The following is an 18,658-nucleotide window of genomic DNA, read 5'->3' on the forward strand; positions in this document are numbered from 1 at the left end:
TGCTCTTTCCATGACAGACTGACCAGGTGAAAGCCTATGATCTCTTATGGATGTCACTTAAATCCACTTCAATCAGTGTATATGAAGGGGAGACAGCTTAAAGAATATATATTTTTTAAACCTCGACAATTGAGACATGGATTGTGGATGTGTGCCATTCAGAGGGTGAATGGTCAAGACAAAATATTTTAAGTGCCTTTTAACAGGTTATGATTGTAGATGCCAGGCACACTGGTTTGAGTGTGTCAAGAACTGCAACGCTGCTGGGTTTAATCACAACAGTGTCCCGTGGGTACCAAAGGACATTCGTAGAACTTGACACAACTGTGGGAAGCATCGGAGTCAACATGGGCCAGCATCCCTGGGGAACGCTTTCAACACCTTGTAGAGTCCACGCCCCGATGAATTGAGGTTGTTCTGAAGACCCAAAAGGGGGTGCAACTCAATATTAGGAAGGTGTTCTTAATGTTTTGTCCATCATTGTATACATATTTCTATTTTTAAGAAAGCAAAAATGCAAAAAATAAATGAATCTTTGTTAATGGCAAATAATTGCATCTTGTTATATTCACCTGTTATTGTTTTTAAATGTGTTCCATCACCCATTTGCACAAAATACTAGGCCTGCTTACAATGCAATACTTCAACCATAAGGAATTGTGCGTAGGCATGGTCTAACGTTTGCATGAAGCTAAGAACGTTCTCACGCCAAGTTACATTTTTATAAATGGCAACATGCATGTTTTGGTATTTTGTACACACTTTTATGAAGTTCTAGGAGAGAAGAGTTAGATACCTTCATTAGACACACATACTGGCAGCAGAAGAGAGAAAGGTGGATTTGTCTTTAAAGTTTGACGAAGATCCTACTCCCAGCACAGTGAACTGGGGTATATGTAAAAATAAACATTACCTATTGCCCTAACTTCAATATCAAGCAGTCAAATGTTATATTTAAGAAATGTCGAGGTGGGACCAAGTCATTGTTTTACAAGTCACAAGTAAGTCTCAAGTCTTAGCACTCAAGTCCCAAGTCAAGACAGGCAAGTCCTAACTTTGAGTTGAGTCCTAAACAAGTCAATGTGCTTTTCACCAAATGTAATACCACTTCATATTTAATGAGTAATAGTATATTACATTTATGCAAATCATGAATGCTTTTAAAAATATATTTCCAATTAAACTTTATTTCCATGGGTAGCCATGTGACAGACATATTACAAAAACTAAATATTCTAGTGCTCTCTCTCCAGATACACTCTATACACTTAAAACAATCCTGCCATAAAATTACAATTATTTATTAAAAAAGATACATCAAAACAAACGATACTGAACTTCAAGTAGACCTACAATTTGAACAAACAATACAATACAGAGCCCAAAGATGGGAGATAAAACCTGAACATGGAGACTGTGTGTGTAATGCATAGTTTCATTTTTTTTCTCTTATCTCAGGGTCCTATGATGCATTGCATTTGCAAAAGACCAAATTCGATAAAAGTCTGTCAGTCATTTGTGCACGATGAGGTCGCAGTATGATGCCACCATGGCTGAAGACACGCTCTACCGGGGCACTGGAGGCAGGCACTGCCAAGACCCTGATGGCCACTCGGGACAGTGAAGGAAGAGCCTTCCTGTTCATTGCCCAGAACAAGAGGGCATTCTGTCCTTCGCATATGTCAAGGTAATGACTTAGTTGTAGTGCTGGAGTGGTCCCAACAGCTTTCTTCTGCCTCTTACAGTATGCTGCAAACAGCCCATCTTCTTGTCCAAGACTATGGTCCTCTCGCTCTTTCTCATCAACAAGAGGCACAGCTTGCTCAGTCCCTGTAGCATCTTCCAGAATCAGTTCTGGCAAAACATGTGAAAGCATAGCAGAACCAAAAAAGGCCGGTATTAGAGTATTGGTGATGCAGTGGGTTAAATTGAAAAAGTATTATTGTTGCAGTCAATTGGATTAAATTGAGAAAAAGTTACATTAAACTCAATATTTACCTTTCACTCTTTGTGCCACCTCCTCCTTGACCTCCTCCTTGACCAGCACATGGTGCTCCACCCACATCAGAGAAAAAGCCGGATCCAAGGCAGCTGCTTTGAGGTAGACTGGATCTGAAAATGGGGCAGTGATTCCATCTTGTGTCCTGGCCATTTTCACATTGATGAAGATTCCAAGAAATCTTTTGTTCAGGGATGCCTGGAGACTTCTGACCAGGCCGCTCAGGAAATGGACTTGAGGCTTCCGCTGCTCCAGGTGGTGATTCAGGGACAGGACCGAGGGAACAACAGAACTGATTGTGACGATCTTCTCCCCCTGTGTCATATCTGTTGCTTCTCCGAATGGCTTCAGGATGTCCACCAACTCCTTCATCTTATTCCACTCCCGTACTGTGAACAACAACTCCTTGTGCCCAGCCTTTTCTAGAACATGACTGAGTTTTCGATGGTCACATTGGATAACTGCCTTCACTTGTTTCAGTGTTGAGTTCCATCTTGTGTTGACAGCAGCAGGGATGCCTCTTTCCCCAAATTCAGCCTCAAACACCTCTCTGAATGTTGTGTTTGTATGTAGCAGTGAGCCGATTTTTGATAACTTTGAAAGAGAAGGAGTCATCACTTTTGTTTCTTTCAAGCCATCTCCCACCACCAGCTGGAGAGTGTGGGCAAAACACTGCAAGCACTGTTTTTTTGCAATAGCAGCATCCACTGTTTGCTGGTCTTCCAGGGTTAGGTCATTCCAGAGCTCTGGGTCATCAAGGTGATCTTCGTCATGTACTTCATCTTCTTGTTCAATGGGGAAGCACACCGTGAATGCTTTTCTCATTTTGGCAGCATTGTCACTAATGATATAGTCCAATTTATCTTTGATCCCGTACTCACCACATATGGCCTCAAATTGCTCACAGATTCTTTCGGCCATGTGTGGGCCTTTGACGCTGTCACAGGCCAAGAGATTGGATTTGAGCTGTAGCCTCTCTCCATCTTTCTCCATACAGTGCACAGTGACACCAAGGAACCCCCTCATCTTTCGGTCGGACCAAATGTCCACTGTGACTGAAACATGGTCTGTGTTGCTCAACTGAGTTTTCAGTTTTGAACGTCTCTCTGTAGCGAGGTTCTCTACTTTTGATGTCAATGTTCTACAACACACTGGGCTGTACTTACTGTCAACCACTGACAGAAAGTGACGAAAACTCTTGTTTTCCACAACAGACAGAGGCAAGTTGCAATCGATAACCAGGTCGGACAGTATTGCATTGTTGATAGCTTTCTGCTGTGGATGATTCATGCTGTACTGCCCTACACGGGTCTCCATGAACTGTGAGATTGGAGACTGTTGTGGTTCACGTGTGACACTTTTGTTCATCTGGTATTGTTCAAATCTGTAAACACATGAAAAAAATAATTGAGCGGGGCAGTAGCACAATCTTGGGTGCAAAGATCACGTTCCCGCACTGGCTGACTGTGTGGAGGCTCATCGATTTAACGTTACGTTAGCCTACATGCTATACTAGCAGTTATATTTAGCTGCCGGCTATATATTAGCCACGACTTACCGTTCTTTGTGCAGCTTCAAATGTCGAACAAAGTTGGAAGTTGTTGCGCCTCCATCTGTAATTTTTTTCCCGCATGTTTTGCAAGTTGCAATACGTTTTTTGTTGACTACAGTGTAGTCTGTATATCCAAAAATAATAATTTTGGGTATCATCTTTCCAATGGCTCAATCTGAATTCACCCGCAGACGTTCCTCTGTATTGCCACGCACAACTTTTTCTCCGCTGGCACAATTTGATTGGCTGCTGTCCGATTCAAACTTCTCTGTTAAATGGAGAGTTGATGCGCTAAACACTTTATTTTTTAATTAGCGTCTTTTTTTATATTTGGGTTTGGGGAGGATATCAAGTCAGATCGAGTCATAAGGCTCAAGTCCAAGTCAAGTCACGAGTCATCGGTGTCAAAGTCGAGTTGCAAGTCATCTTATATGTGACTCGAGTCCAAGTCATGTGACTCGAGTCCACACCTCTGAAATGTACTGACACTCAGATTAAACCCACACACACAAAAAGAAAGGAATGAGAAACTAAGTTGTAAATCAGTCATTTTTATTAAGTGAAGTGTGATGCCCGCCTAGTCAAATACAGACAGATGCAGAGGTTGTGTAAAGCAGCCATCAATAATCATGATAGAAGCACAATAAGAGATCCTGCCATCATCATCCTCCTCCTCGTCCTGTCTTAATATGCAGTTACTGACAGGGTGCCAAAAGGAACACACTTCTCCCTTCAACCATTTTGTCAACATGCAAAACAGACACAGTAATCATGATTCTTTCTTTTGACAAATTACAATAAAATATGAAGACACCGTACTATGAAAAAAAAAAAAACGAATGTTGAATGGCCTAGTTCTGTTTCTATTTAAAAGGTATTTAATACACCCTCTCATATACACACAAACATGGTACAAAACGCACACCCTTCACCATCCCTCCACCACCTCTTTGTTTGTCTTCTGTCCCGCAAACACTTTCCTGTTTCTTTGAACTTGAAGCTGAAAGGAGATGATGGAAGAGAGGAATACATGTTTAGCTTGTTTAAAACCATCTACAGTCTTGCCTGTGTGTGGGGGGGGGGGGGTTCTACAACATTTTTGGGAATTGTTTTAAGATCATACCAAGGATCATTTAGCTATTAGATTTTTTTTTTTAAGTGAAAATGGTACATTTGGACTTACTGATATTAGCCAAACAAACTCATTGAATAACAGACTAACTATATGGAACAACAGTCCCAAAATAAAATCTAAAGAAGTTTGTTCTGAAGTGTCTATCCTATATCTGAAAGATAAAAGAAAAATCTGAATATTTTTCATATATATTTTTTTTTACCCCTAAATTGTCTAAAAATTGTCTCAAACTGGTTCCCGGGGGACCTTCAGATGAGTCTTGTGAGGCCTGTGGGCATCCTAGAGAAGGGCCATACTAGTGTGTAGCCCAAACTTCAGTCGCTACAGGTGTGAGAAGACCGATGTTTCATGGTGTCTCACGGTCTGACAAACACCGCTCTAGCTCTTTGAACGCAGATGCGGAAGTGCAACATCGGTGGATTGAGATGCATCTGATGCAACAAAAAAAACAAGGTCTCTCTACCTTAAAACTGAAGGATTTGTGTTATGCTAATTAGATTTCCATGGGTCCATGGAAATAGACTAAGGGGTTAAGGACATGGTAATTCCCTTAATAAGGGGAGTGATATCACACTGCCTGATGGGATGTATTTGATTTCAGACCACTGATGTTAGAGACTGACGTTAGCTTTCAAACTAGAATGGAGAAAATCAACATATTCCATACTAAGAATACAACAGTCAACACATTTCAGTCACATTTCAGTCAACAACAACAGGGGTGTTTTCATTAGGCAAACACTGTAGCAAACAGTTGCAAAATGTTTTGCAACGGTAACAGTTTACTCCAAACATATGTTTTGCCAACAAAAACAAGTTTCTATTGGTAGGAACTGAGGTTGGTCCCTACATGTTTAATTCCATTTGCTTCTGTTTCTATCCATTTGGTTTGGGTTCCAAGTGAACACACCCCAGTTCAGGGTATGACATGAGCTAACAAACTATACCGTGGCTCCCTCCAGCATGTGTTGGTCTTTCTGGAGAGCATTGTGCAGGCCTTCCTCGGACGTATAGCCGATCCAGCAGAAGCCTCTGTGGAATCCTGTCTCCTTGTCCTGTTAGGAGATAGACATTGTGAGGTGAATATAGAGGTTGTGGTATATATTATTATTGGACCATGCTGCTGGTCATTTATGAACAGTTGAACATCTTGGCCATGTTCTGTTATAATCGCCACCCGGCACAGCCAGAAGAGGACTGGCCACCCCACATAGCCTGGTTCCTCTCTAGGTTTTGGCCTTTCTAGGGAGTTTTTCCTAGCCACCGTGCTTCTACACCTGCATTGCATGCTGTTTGGGGTTTTAGGCTGGGTTTCTGTACAGCACTTTGAGATATCAGCTGATGTATGAAGGGCTATATAAATAAATTTGATTTTGATTTGATATACCGGTAACTGCCAAAATAAAGGAAACACCAACTTAAAGTGTCTTAATAGGTCGTTGGGCCATCAGGAGTCAGCACAGCTTCAATGAACCCTGGCATAGATTCTACAAGTGTCTGGAACACTATCGGAGGGATGCGACACCATTCTTCCATGAGAAATTCCATCATTTGGTGTTTTGTTGATGATGGTGGAAAACTCTGTCGCAGGTGCCTCTCCAGAATCTCCCATAAGTGTTCAACTGACACCACACACAAAGTCACAGATCTCTTCTTCTAGCCAACATCATGGGCAACTGGGCATTTTTATACATTGCTTGATGGGATGTCAATTGCTTATTTACTAGTGCGTTTCCTTTACTTTTGGCAGCTACCTGTAGGTCAAATGAAGATACACATTGTGATATCAGAGGGCTGGGTTTCTCACTTATTAAACAATCTGTTAAAAGGTGTACTTACAAAAGGAAGTAGGCATTTCTTGACTTGCCCGAACTGCCCAAAGTACTCCTTCATGTCCTCTGAAAAAATAATGACAGGATGTTATACTGTATGTTCTCCCACTGTACTAGTTATCTATAGTGCAAATGACTGTACTAGAGAGGACGTGGTCTTAATCTTTGACTATACACACAGACACTGATGGTTTAGCTAGCCAGCTGATGCCAACTATCTCATTGACATACATTGCCCACATCATTAGGCTGCAATAAGCCCCACAACTTAGTAATCGGCACAACGACAATGTCAAATGAGCATTGATGAGAAAAAAAAAGAAAAAAAAGATAGAAAGGTTGATTAAAATAAGGTTAGCTGAAAGACGCAGCCACACATAGTTAGCTAGTGAGCTTGGCTAGCAGCAATGTCAAGGCAGCAGTCACACAGCATGATGTATAAAGACGCCTACAAAAGCTCATAGCCTAGCATAAAATAGCCAACATACAGTAATTTTGTTTCCAATATATATATATTTTTAAAAAAGCATGCTTACTGCTTGCAATGGTCCATGGTATTTTAGACACAAACACCTCAAAAACCTTCTTAGACGATGCCATGTTGCGTCCTTGGAAAGCTAACTAGCTAGAAGTTACCTTTGACCCGAGTCACGTGACCGGTGTTATTTAACTGTTCATTTTTCAAATATGGACTTAAAATCACTAAAAGCAAAGCTTTACTTTACATATTTAACATACTATGCTTTTTAATGTTTTGCTTATTTTTTTGTGTACATTTTAGAGTTGAAAGGTAATTTTAGTGATGACAAAGATGGCGTCCTCCGTGGTGGAGCATGGAGAAGATGCATTTAGAAAATTGTTCAAATTTTACAAGCGAAGAAATCCTCCACCAGATCTCAGGGATGTCATTGACTTCTCGAAAATTGTGAAACATGAGAAGGTGAGCGTTTCCAAATATAGCTAGCTAACAACTAAATATTGATGTGTAAACAGACAAACTTCCTGGTATAATACTACTGGCTGTAGCTAACTAGTTCGAAAATACTACCAGATTTCCTTCTGATATACAATTAACACCTAGAACGTGAATTAATGTGCTGTTATACGAAGTCAACTCTTTGATAAATTGCAGTGCATTTACCACTTTTGCGTGGGCGTGTCACTCGCCATTTGTTGTTCGTTTTATTAGAGAACTTAACAGCAAAACAACTGCGATTAGATTCAGATTTTCAGAAACAACTAAAACACAATCACGGGTCTTTCAATTTCGACGAAATAAAAAGTCATTGTCAGAATAATCATCTTCCACTTTGCAAACTGCTTCAGTCAGTAACCAGTCTCCAACCGTTTTATGCAAGTCAGATACAAATGTAATGACAGGCTTGATGGAAACAGAACATGTCGGTAAACTTTGCAAATGTTGACACAACAAAATACTTTCGACAAATGTTTTTTTTACGGTAAAACAAATTGTGCGAGATATGTCAGTGTAAACTATATATAACCATCATACCGATGTAAACTTGGGAGTCACGCGACGCTGTGGTGTGTGTGTGTGGTCTTCCCACTACGACTTCTCGGGAAATAATACAGTTTATTAGAGAAAGGGGGATACCTAGTCAGTTGTACAACTGAATGCATTCAACTGAAAGGTGTCTTCCGCATTTAACCCAACCCCTCTGAATCAGAGAAGTGCGGGGGGCTGCCTTGATGGACATCCACCTCTAAATCCACATCCCGGAGTCGCCTCTTCACTGTTGACGTTGAGACTGGTGTTTTAGGGGTACTATTTAATGAAGCTGCCAGTTGAGGACTTGTGAGGCGTCTGTTTCTCAAACTAGACACTCAAATGTACTTGTACGCTTGACCAGTTGTGCACCCGGGCCTCCCACTCTTTCTATTTTGGTTAGAGACAGTTATTTTTTATTTAACTAGTTTGCACTGTTCTGTGAAGGGAGTAGTACACAGCGTTTTACGAGATCTTCAGTTTCTTGGCAATTTCTCACAAGGAATAGCCTTCATTTCTCAGAACAAAAATAGACTGACGAGTTTCAGAAGAAAGTGCTTTTGTTGCTGGCCATTTTGAGCCTGTGCTGATAAATGCTGATGTTCCAGATGCTCAACTAGTCTAAAGAAGGCCAGTTTTATTGCTTCTTTAATCAGGGCAAAAGTTTTCATCTGTGCCAGCATATTAGCAAAAGGGTTTTCTAATGATCAATTAGCCTTTTAAAATGATAAACTTGGATTAGCTAACAAAACGTGCAATTGGAACACAGGAGTGATGGTTGCTGATAATGGGCCTATGTAGATATTCTATTAAAAATCAGACGTTTCCAGCTACAATAGTCATTTACAACATTAAAAATGCCTACACTATTTCTGATCAATTTAATGTTATTTTAATGGATAAAAAATTTGCTTTTCTTTCAAAAACAAGGACATTTCTAAGTGGCCACAAACTTTTGAACGGTTATGTGTGTGTGTGTGTGTGTGTGTGTGTGTATGCCCACTATGAACTCTGGTTGATGTGATTAATCAAATGAAACGATGTGATGGTGATTGACAGGTCTTTCCCACCGAACTGAACCCAGCTGCAGTGAGTGATGCTGAGGCCAGGAGGGCAGGCCTTCGCCCCATCAGAGACTGGACAGCCTTTGGCTTGCACGGTTATCCAGGTAGGATATTAGGCTAGTGGAGTTTTTTTTATTTTTTATGCTGAGCTGTAACATAATCCTGCACATCATTTTAACTCTCCAGGACCATGATGGGTAAGAAATTGCCTAATAATATTAGTCTTGACTCCTGACTGAACTGATTCAGATATGTAGTACAGGGGGTTGGTGACACCTTAATTAAGGAGGATGAGCTCATGGTAATGGCTGGAGTGGAATGGTGTAAAATACATCAAAACAGCCATTAGTATGAGCCGTCCTCCCTTCAGCAGCCTCCACTGATATTTAGTACTTGTTAGTTAAAAATATTTAACTAACAAATATATATATATAAATATATATATATATATATATATATATATATACACACACTGCTCAAAAAAATAAAGGGAACACTAAAATAACACATCCTAGATCTGGGTTTATCAACCCATGGAGGTCTGGATTTGGAGTCACACTCAAAATTAAAGTGGAAAACCACACTACAGGCTGATCCAACTTTGATGTAATGTCCTTAAAACAAGTCAAAATGAGGCTCAGTAGTGTGTGTGGCCTCCACGTGCCTGTATGACCTCCCTACAACGCCTGGGCATGCTCCTGATGAGGTGGCAGATGGTCTCCTGAGGGATCTCCTCCCAGATCTGGACTAAAGCATCCGCCAACTCCTGGACAGTCTGTGGTGCAACGTGGCGTTGGTGGATGGAGCGAGACATGATGTCCCAGATGTGCTCAATTGGATTCAGGTCTGGGGAATGGGCGGGCCAGTCCATAGCATCAATGCCTTCCTCTTGCAGGAACTGCTGACAGACTCCAGCCACATGAGGTCTAGCATTGTCTTGCATTAGGAGGAACCCAGGGCCAACCGCACCAGCATATGGTCTCACAAGGGGTCTGAGGATCTCATCTCGGTACCTAATGGCAGTCAGGCTACCTCTGGCGAGCACATGGAGGGCTGTGCGGCCCCCCCAACGAAATGCCACCCCACACCATGACTGACCCACCGCCAAACCGGTCATGCTGGAGGATGTTGCAGGCAGCAGAACGTTCTCCACGGCGTCTCCAGACTCTGTCACGTGCTCAGTGTGAACCTGCTTTCATCTGTGAAGAGCACAGGCGAATTTGCCAATCTTGGTGTTCTCTGGCAAATGCCAAACGTCCTGCACGGTGTTGGGCTGTAAGCACAACCCCCACCCGTGGACGTCGGGCCCTCATACCACCCTCATGGAGTCTGTTTCTGACCATTTGATTAGACACATGCACATTTGTGGCCTGCTGGAGGTCATTTTGCAGGGCTCTGGCAGTGCTCCTCCTGCTCCTCCTTGCACAAAGGCGGAGGTAGCGATCCTGCTGCTGGGTTGTTGGCCTCCTCCACGTCTCCTGATGTACTGGCCTGTCTCCTGGTAGCGCCTCCATGCTCTGGACACTACGCTGACAGACACAGCAAACCTTCTTGCCACAGCTCGCATTGATGTGCCATCCTGGATGAGCTGCACTACCTGAGCCACTTGTGTGGGTTGTAGACTCCGTCTCATGCTACCACTAGAGTGAAAGCACCGCCAGCATTCAAAAGTGACCAAAACATCAGCCAGGAAGCATAGGAACTGAGAAGTGGTCTGTGGTCACCACCTGCAGAACCACTCCTTTATTGGAGGTGTCTTGCTAATTGCCTATAATTTCCACCTGTTGTCTATTCCATTTGCACAACAGCATGTGAAATTTATTGTCAATCAGTGTTGCTTCCTAAGTGGACAGTTTGATTTCACAGAAGTGTGATTGACTTGGAGTTACATTATGTTGTTTAAGTGTTCCCTTTATTTTTTTGAGCAATGTATAAGCTGTCCATATAGCAGAAATGTTACCCTTTAACTAGCCCTAGTCAGTATGTAAGATGCTACTTTTTATAGATAAATGTTCACCAATGATATATAAAAAATGTGGGTTTAAATGCTGATTGCCATTCGCAGTGAGTAAAGTAACGCTCCCTATACTTTCAAATGCATTTTTCCACAAAAGGTGGAATAAAGTTGTATTGAATGTAGTAATCCCAGACTCATTGTGCAGAAAAACCACTAGTGGATGTGGCGTTTGGCTGAAGCTATGTGGATGGGCGTGTCAGGCTAGGCAAAATGCTCGTGATGTTTGACCTCCAGTACACCACTAGTCTCGACAGCCCCCTAATCTGTTGTTATTGTACCTTCCTGGCCCTTGAGGGGATCAATAAAGTTGTATTGAATTGAATGTAGTAATCCCTGTGTCCCCCCCTCCAGGGTTCATCTTTATATCCAACCCGTTCCTGCCAGGCTCCCAGCAGCACTGGGTGAGACAGTGTCTGAAGAACTACCCACAGAAACCCAACGTGTGTAACCTGGACATGCACATGGCACCCACGGAAACACAAGACATCTGGGGGAGGAGTGCAGACGCGCTCCGGTAAATAGACTAACTACTTTCAGCACCAGCGGACATGCTGCTGGAGTGTCGTGTGTCTATTTCCCATTGTTATTTGAGTGAAAAATGAATAATTTATCAGAATGGAACTTCCACCTTAGATTTTGCCGAGAGACCCAATTCAGTCAAAATACTATATTTGATAATTCTCTCTTTCTCAGCCTTGAAGGTTGAAATTGAACGTTTGATACATGTGAAAGGGGTAGGATGTCTAATGTAATCAATTGACTTGAATGGGTAGCATTCCTTTTAGCCCTTAGCCGATGTCTGAGCCTGGTGTGATATCCCCACAGGAAGACAGGTTCGAGGGTCAGGGAGCCCAAGACACTGCTGGAGAAGCTTCGCTGGGTGACCCTGGGCTACCACTACAACTGGGACACCAAGGTAGAGCTCTGTCTGTCTCTCTCTCTCTCACTATGGGTGCATCTTAATGGTTTTATGTAGAACTCACTCACTCACTCACTCACTCACTCACTCACTCACTCACTCACTCACTCACTCTGGGTGTATCTTAATGGTTTTATGTAGAGCGTTCTCTCTCTCTGTATCTCTCTCTCACTATGGGTGCATCTTAATGGTTTTATGTAGAGCGTTCTCTCTCTCTCTCTCTCTCTCTCTAGCTCTCAACGGTCATATACATTGTTAATAGGTTTTAAAAACAATTCTAATAAATGCAACAGTTGGACAATGGATGTCACTCCAAATGTTTAGATGTGTTTTAATCCACCAGATATTAACTGAATCATATCACATAAAATGTTTTACTGGCACAGACAATGAGCTGAGTTCAGGGGATCTGGTAGGAATTCAAATATTAAATTTATTGGAAAAATTTCAACAGCAAAAAAAATCAAAGAATTCACTCATACATTTTCTTAAGGTATCAGATATTTTAAAAATTATTTTGTGATAAAACAAATGAAGTCATGAGGTCAGTACAGGTGCATCAAAGCTGGGACCGAGAAGCTGTTTTTTAAGTCTCTATCTCAAGTCTATCAGACTGTTACTAACACCGAGAGGCTGCTGGCTTAAAATCATTGGTCACTTTAATAATTCCACCAAAACATTTTTTTACGCGCATCAAAACAAACTTATAGACTAACTACTAATTACTACTAACTTGTGATGTAAGTGTCGAGACGATGCGTTTAATCCCCAACGAAGCTTCTTGTAAGATATATTATTTAACCTTTATTTAACTAGGCAAGTCAGTTAAGAACAAATTCTTATTTTCAATGTCGGCCTAGGAACAGTGGGTTAACTGCCTGTTCAGGGGCAGAACGACAGATTTGTACCTTGTCAGCTCTGGGATTTGAACTTGCAACCTTCCGGTTACTAGTCCAATGCTCTAACCACTAGGCTACCCTGCCGCCCCAATATACGTGCAGTATTCCATTGGACCCATTCTAGCCATTACCTGGGTGTTTTTACAGGTCCTTACAAACATGTCCGTGGGTTAACGGGAGATTAAAAAAACTACAGGCACAAGCAAGAGTATGAAAGAGTCGCAGGAGTAAAAGTAAAGCAAGCAATCAATCTAGCGAGATTTAAGTGAAGTAGATTTTGCTGCCCTCAAACACAGGAAAGAGATGGCTGATCAAGACAGATCCTCAAGTGAGCGGGGGCATACACGTTGCTATTCACTATGTACTATCGGTGCATCTCAATGGTCTTAGTAGATCTGCCTGCCTGCCTCTTAATGGTCTTAGTAGAACTGTGTGCTTCTCAATTGTCTAGGTGCTTCAAGCTCAACTCTGGACCTCGAAGCCAGTTCTGCTGCATTTTTTTTCCTCCCATTGTTCCCCTCTAATCAGGAACTGGTTTAGACCTGGGACACCAGGTGGGCGCAATTAGTTATCAGGTAGAACACAAAAACAGCAGACTCCAGACCTCATAGTGTGAGAGTTGAATACCCCCTGGTCTAGGTAAAGCTCACTCTATGGGTGCATCTCAATAATCTTAGTAGAGCTGTCGCTCTCTTTAAAAAATAACGTCACCTTTTATTTAACTAGGCAAGTCGGCTAAGAACAAATTCTTATTTACAATGAAGCCTAACTCGGTCGACCAAACCCACTCTATGGGTGCTTCTCAATTGTTTTAGGTGTTCTCTCCTTGTTTCCTTCCCTTCATCTGTACCGGTGTCTTTTCTACTTTATATAAAGTGTATGTATGTATATGAGTTCCCACATCTCCGACACTGGAGGGAAAACATTTTTCAACTGAAGTCAGTCCACTTCCTGTCAGGAAGGAATTACACTTATTGCCAAATAGTCAAACATGTCAATCTAAAATAAACTCAGCAAAAAAAGAAACAACCCTGTCTTTCAAAGATATTTCATAAAAAATCCAAATACCTTCACAGATCTTCATTGTAAAGGGTTTAAACACTGTTTTCCATGCTTGTTCAATGAACCATAAACAATTAATGAACACGCACCTGTGGAACGGTCGTTAAGACACTAATCTTACAGACGGTAGGCAATTAAGGTCACAGTTATGAAAACTTAGGGCACTAAAAAGGCCTTCCTACTGACTGAAAAACACCAAAAGAAAGATGCCCAGGGTTCCTGCTAATCTGCGTGAATGTGCCTTAGGCATGCTGCAAGGAGGCATGAGGACTGCAGATGTGACCAGGGCAATAAATTGCAATGTTTGTACTGTGAGACACCTAAGACAGTGTTACAGGGAGACAGGATGGACAGCCGATCGTCCTCGCAGTGGTAGACCACTTGTAACAACACCTGCACAGGATCGGTACATCCGAACATCACACCTGCGGGACAAGTACAGGATGGCAACAACAACTGCCTGAGTTACACCAGGAATGCACAATCCCTCCATCAGTGCTCAGACTGTCCGTAATAGGCTGAGCGAAGCTGGACTGAGGGCTTGTAGGCCTGTTGTAAGGCAGGTCCTCGCAAGACATCACCGGCAACAACGTCGCCTATGGGCACAAACCCACCGTCGCTGGACCAGACAGGACTGACAAAAAGTGCTCTTCACTGACGAGTCACGGTTTTGTCTCATCAGGGGTGATGGTCGGAGCGTTACACCGAGGCCTGTACTCTGGAGCGGGATCAATTTTGAAGGTGGAGGGTCTGTCATGATCTGGGGCGGTGTGTCAAAGCATCATCGGACTGAGCTTGTTGTCATTGCAGGCAATCTCAACGCTGTGCATTACAGGGAAGACATCCTCCTCCCTCGTCTGGTACCCTTCCTGCAGGCTCATCCTGACATGACCCTCCAGCATGACAATGCCACCTGCCATACTGCTCGTTATGTGCATGATTTCCTGCAAAACATGAATGCTAGTGTTCTGCCATGGCCATCGAAAATCCCGGATCTCAATCCCATTGAACACGTCTCAGACCTTTTGGATCGGAGGGTGAGGGCTAGTGCCCCCCCCATGTGCCTTGGTGGAAGAGTGGGGTAACGTCTCACAGCAAGCACTGGCAAATCTGGTGCCGTCAATGAGGAGGAGATGCACTGCAGTACTTAATGCAGCTGGTGGCCACACCAGATACTGACTGTTACTTTTGATTTGGACCCCCCCCCCCCCCCCCCCCCTTTGTTCAGGGACACATTATTTCATTTCTGTTAGTCACATGTCTTGGGAACTTATTCAGTTTATGTCTGTTGTTGAATTTTATGTTCATACAAATATTTACACAAGTTAAGTTTGCTGAGTCGCTCTCGGTTTGCAGTTGACAGTGGGAGGACGTTTATTTTTTTATAGTACTCTATCAATGTCATATTTCTATTAGTTATAACATCTGTCCAGATCATTAAACACAGAAAAGTGAGAGCAGAGCCTTTTATATTGAGAGTAGATCGTTAAATAAATGTCTCGACGATACCATGTTACCATATCTGACAATGACGTCACTAGTGAGGCGATGTCCCATTGATACCACAGCAGTCAGTGCACCAGTTACGTATGCTAAAGATCCTAAACATGTCCTCCATCCACCACACCACCAGTCTCCATTATGTTACAACGGTAGATGGAACAGTCATCACTTCAAACAGGACATGAGTACTGTATGTACACAGTAGTATTCTCTGTGTTTTAAATATTGGAGGTGTGTGTGTGGGTGTGTGAGAGATCACAGGGGTGTTTTGGATCATATTAGCCTGGTGTTCTCCTTTCAGGTCAGGTCATCTGTAATTGTGCAGGCGCCTGCCTGTCTCGTTTATATGCTAATGACATCCAATGTGTTTAGTCGTCTGTCCCGTTTAAATCAGTCAGGAGTTTTACACCGGATTCATTAGCTCCCATCCTGGCTCCGACACTGCCAAATGTCTGACAACAATCGCTGCATTTTTAGCATGCCCCCCCAGCTAATCCATGTGTTTAGAGGACAGCAGCACAGTGATTATCCTGTGATTGCACGTGTGGCTGAGTGCATGCCCCCAACACTAACCAGGAAGAGATGCAGAGAGTTTGTTTGTTTATTAATGGAAATGATTCCCCCCCCTCCCCATGCTGTCTGGCTTGCTGTCTGGCTTGCTGACTGGCTTTCTGGCTAGCTGACTGGCTTGCTGACTGGCTTGCTGACTGGCTAGCTGACTGGCTTGCTGACTGACTTCTGAGAACATTGATCTCCCTAAGACTGACCTCAGCGACCGGGACTGATCTCCGAGACTGACCTGCGCGACCGAGACTGACCTTCGCGACCCAGGCCGACCTCCGAGACCGACCTGCGCGACATAGACTGACCTCCGCGACTGAGCTCCGCGACCGTGACTGACCTCAGAGACTGACCTTTGCGACTGTGACTGACCTCCGCGACTGACCTCCGAGACTGACCACCGAGACCGACCTCCGTGACCGAGACCGACCTCCGTGACCGAGACCGACCACTGAAAGGCTTGTGCAACATGGATGTTATGATTCTTCCCTGAAATGGAAATGAATGAATATATTGTTTTAGTTATTTTTCTTCTTCTTCTCTTCTTTCTGTTGCAGACATACTCAGCAGATCACTACACTGTGTTCCCATCAGATCTCCACTCTTTATCCCTCCATGTGGCCGCAGCCTGCCGATTTCCTGGGTTCAACGCAGAAGCTGGAATCCTCAACTACTACCGCTCCGATTCGTCACTCGGGATCCACGTAGACGAATCAGAGCTGGACCACACTAGACCCCTCCTGTCATTCAGGTGAGTGGAGGAGGGGCTTGTTGTACCAACCCAACATTTGAGCAGGGCGCGCCTCCCACACCGGCTTCGCCCGGACACGTGACGGGCCATAACCCGGGCCAGCTTAATCAAACTCCCTTATCCATAACCCGGGCCAGCTTAATCAAACTCCCTTATCCATAACCCGGGCCAGCTTAATCAAACTCCCTTATCCATAACCCGGGCCAGCTTAATCAAACTCCCTTATCCATAACCCGGGCCAGCTTAATCAAACTCCCTTATCCATAACCCGGGCCAGCTTAATCAAACTCCCTTATCCATAACCCGGGCCAGCTTAATCAAACTCCCTTATCCATAAACCGGGCCAGCTTAATCAAACTCCCTTATCCATAACCCGGGCCAGCTTAATCAAACTCCCTTATCCATAACCCGGGCCAGCTTAATCAAACTCCCTTATCCATAACCCGGGCCAGCTTAATCAAACTCCCTCGTTGAATATTGTCTCAATTCATCCTAAATTACAACCTGACACTCTTTGGTAATACTCTCTGGATGTGCTACTCTGAATGTGAAAGCGGCTATTGAACATTTCCTGTTTGTCTTGTTGTTATCCTCACACGTGTCTTCCCCTCTTTTTTTTTTTTTTTTTTTTGGGGGGGGATTGACCTCAGTTTCGGCCAATCCGCCGTCTTCCTGCTTGGTGGAACTCAGAGGGAAGACCCGCCCACCGCCATGTACATGCACAGTGGTGACGTCATGGTAATGTCAGGACACAGCCGCCTCCTCTACCACGCCGTGCCTCGCGTTGTCCCCGCCCCCAAAGGAGACCCCTTACACCCCTCTCTGGAGGAGGATGGCCTAGGCCCAGGGTCAGACCAGGGACTCGCACAGGACCATACCCAGGGAGAGGCCACCCTGATCCAGCCGGTATCAGAGGAGGACTGGGCGGTGTGCTCCAGGTACATCGAGACCTCCAGGGTGAATATGACCATCAGACAGGTGCTTGGGTCTGGCCAAGCCTTCCCCGCCATGGACACAACAGACAAACGAATAGATGCGGGACACACGGATGGGTACCATGACAACCAGGATGGAGAGAATGTGGGACTGAAGAGGAGGAGGAGTGACTCATGAGACACCACACCAATAGAGGTTAAATGTATGGACTGTTAAATGTTAACAGGTCTAAGAGGAGTACCAGAAGACCGTTATAATAAGAGTTCTACTGGACAGCGTTACCTCTTATGATGAATATTTATTTCTGGATAATTTCACATGGTGATGTTGTAATAAATGTGACATTGTATTTAAAGAAATTGTGGACTCCTTCATTTTACACCAAATGAGTTATGCAGGGTCAGCTGTTACATACTGTATGCAGACTGACGTCATAGTGGAGTTATGCAGGGTCAGCTGTTACATACTGTATGCAGACTGACATCATAGTGGAGTTATGTGAGGGTCAGCTGTTTCATACTGTATGCAGACTGACGTCATAGTGGAGTTATGTGAGGATCAGCTGTTACATACTGTATGCAGACTGACGTCATAGTGGAGTTATGTGAGGGTCAGCTGTTACATACTGTATGCAGACTGACATCATAGTGTAGTTATGTGAGGGTCAGCTGTTACATACTCTATGCAGACTGACGTCATAGTGGAGTTATGTGAGGGTCAGCTGTTACAGACTGGATGCAGACTGACGTCATAGTGGAGTTATGTGAGGGTCAGCTGTTACATACTGTATGCAGACTGACATCATAGTGGAGTTATGTGAGGGTTATCTGTTACATACTGTATGCAGACTGACGTCATAGTGGAGTTATGCAGGGTCAGCTGTTACATACTGTATGCAGACTGACATAGTGGAGTTGTGTG

The 18,658-nt window shown here is 43.5% G+C and overlaps 3 protein-coding genes across 3 annotated transcripts; 1 reads left to right on the forward strand and 2 right to left on the reverse strand.

Annotated features, from left to right (window-relative positions):
• Positions 1 to 581: 581 nt before the first annotated feature.
• LOC139384023 (zinc finger BED domain-containing protein 4-like) lies at positions 582 to 4,002 on the reverse strand. The gene is made up of 3 exons (XM_071128653.1): positions 3,558 to 4,002; positions 1,999 to 3,383; positions 582 to 1,854 (listed from the first exon to the last, which is right to left on the reverse strand). Exons 1-3 carry the CDS (start codon positions 3,707 to 3,709, stop codon positions 1,463 to 1,465), a joined length of 1,929 nt encoding a protein of 642 aa, XP_070984754.1. The 5' UTR covers positions 3,710 to 4,002; the 3' UTR covers positions 582 to 1,462.
• Positions 4,003 to 4,086: 84 nt separating this feature from the next.
• On the reverse strand, positions 4,087 to 7,166 carry LOC139383736 (SRA stem-loop-interacting RNA-binding protein, mitochondrial-like). Its single transcript, XM_071128294.1, has 4 exons — positions 7,055 to 7,166; positions 6,526 to 6,584; positions 5,634 to 5,741; positions 4,087 to 4,551 (listed from the first exon to the last, which is right to left on the reverse strand). Exons 1-4 carry the CDS (start codon positions 7,116 to 7,118, stop codon positions 4,480 to 4,482), a joined length of 303 nt encoding a protein of 100 aa, XP_070984395.1. The 5' UTR covers positions 7,119 to 7,166; the 3' UTR covers positions 4,087 to 4,479.
• Positions 7,167 to 7,320: 154 nt separating this feature from the next.
• On the forward strand, positions 7,321 to 18,096 carry LOC139384024 (alkB homolog 1, histone H2A dioxygenase). The gene is made up of 6 exons (XM_071128654.1): positions 7,321 to 7,458; positions 9,085 to 9,193; positions 11,458 to 11,620; positions 11,932 to 12,022; positions 16,608 to 16,801; positions 17,452 to 18,096. Exons 1-6 carry the CDS (start codon positions 7,321 to 7,323, stop codon positions 17,912 to 17,914), a joined length of 1,158 nt encoding a protein of 385 aa, XP_070984755.1. The 3' UTR covers positions 17,915 to 18,096.
• The last annotated feature ends 562 nt before the right edge of the window (positions 18,097 to 18,658 follow it).

The sequence above is a fragment of the Oncorhynchus clarkii genome, chromosome 25 (assembly GCF_045791955.1).
Source record: "Oncorhynchus clarkii lewisi isolate Uvic-CL-2024 chromosome 25, UVic_Ocla_1.0, whole genome shotgun sequence".
NCBI lineage: Eukaryota > Metazoa > Chordata > Actinopteri > Salmoniformes > Salmonidae > Oncorhynchus > Oncorhynchus clarkii.

Excerpts from the sequence above, each read along its gene's own strand:
- LOC139384023 (XM_071128653.1), bottom strand. The coding sequence starts at position 3,709 with ATGATACCCAAAATTATTATTTTTGGATATACAGACTACACTGTAGTC. Across the intron at positions 3,384-3,557 it reads TTGAAGCTGCACAAAGAACG|ATTTGAACAATACCAGATGA; the intron begins GTAAGTCGTGGC and ends ATGTGTTTACAG. Across the intron at positions 1,855-1,998 it reads GGTGGCACAAAGAGTGAAAG|AACTGATTCTGGAAGATGCT; the intron begins GTAAATATTGAG and ends ATGTTTTGCCAG.
- LOC139383736 (XM_071128294.1), bottom strand. The coding sequence starts at position 7,118 with ATGGCATCGTCTAAGAAGGTTTTTGAGGTGTTTGTGTCTAAAATACCA. Across the intron at positions 6,585-7,054 it reads ACCATGGACCATTGCAAGCA|AGGACATGAAGGAGTACTTT; the intron begins GTAAGCATGCTT and ends TTATTTTTTCAG. Across the intron at positions 5,742-6,525 it reads AGAAATGCCTACTTCCTTTT|GACAAGGAGACAGGATTCCA; the intron begins GTAAGTACACCT and ends ATCTCCTAACAG.
- LOC139384024 (XM_071128654.1), top strand. The coding sequence starts at position 7,321 with ATGACAAAGATGGCGTCCTCCGTGGTGGAGCATGGAGAAGATGCATTT. Across the intron at positions 9,194-11,457 it reads TGGCTTGCACGGTTATCCAG|GGTTCATCTTTATATCCAAC; the intron begins GTAGGATATTAG and ends CCCCCCCTCCAG. Across the intron at positions 16,802-17,451 it reads AGACCCCTCCTGTCATTCAG|TTTCGGCCAATCCGCCGTCT; the intron begins GTGAGTGGAGGA and ends GATTGACCTCAG.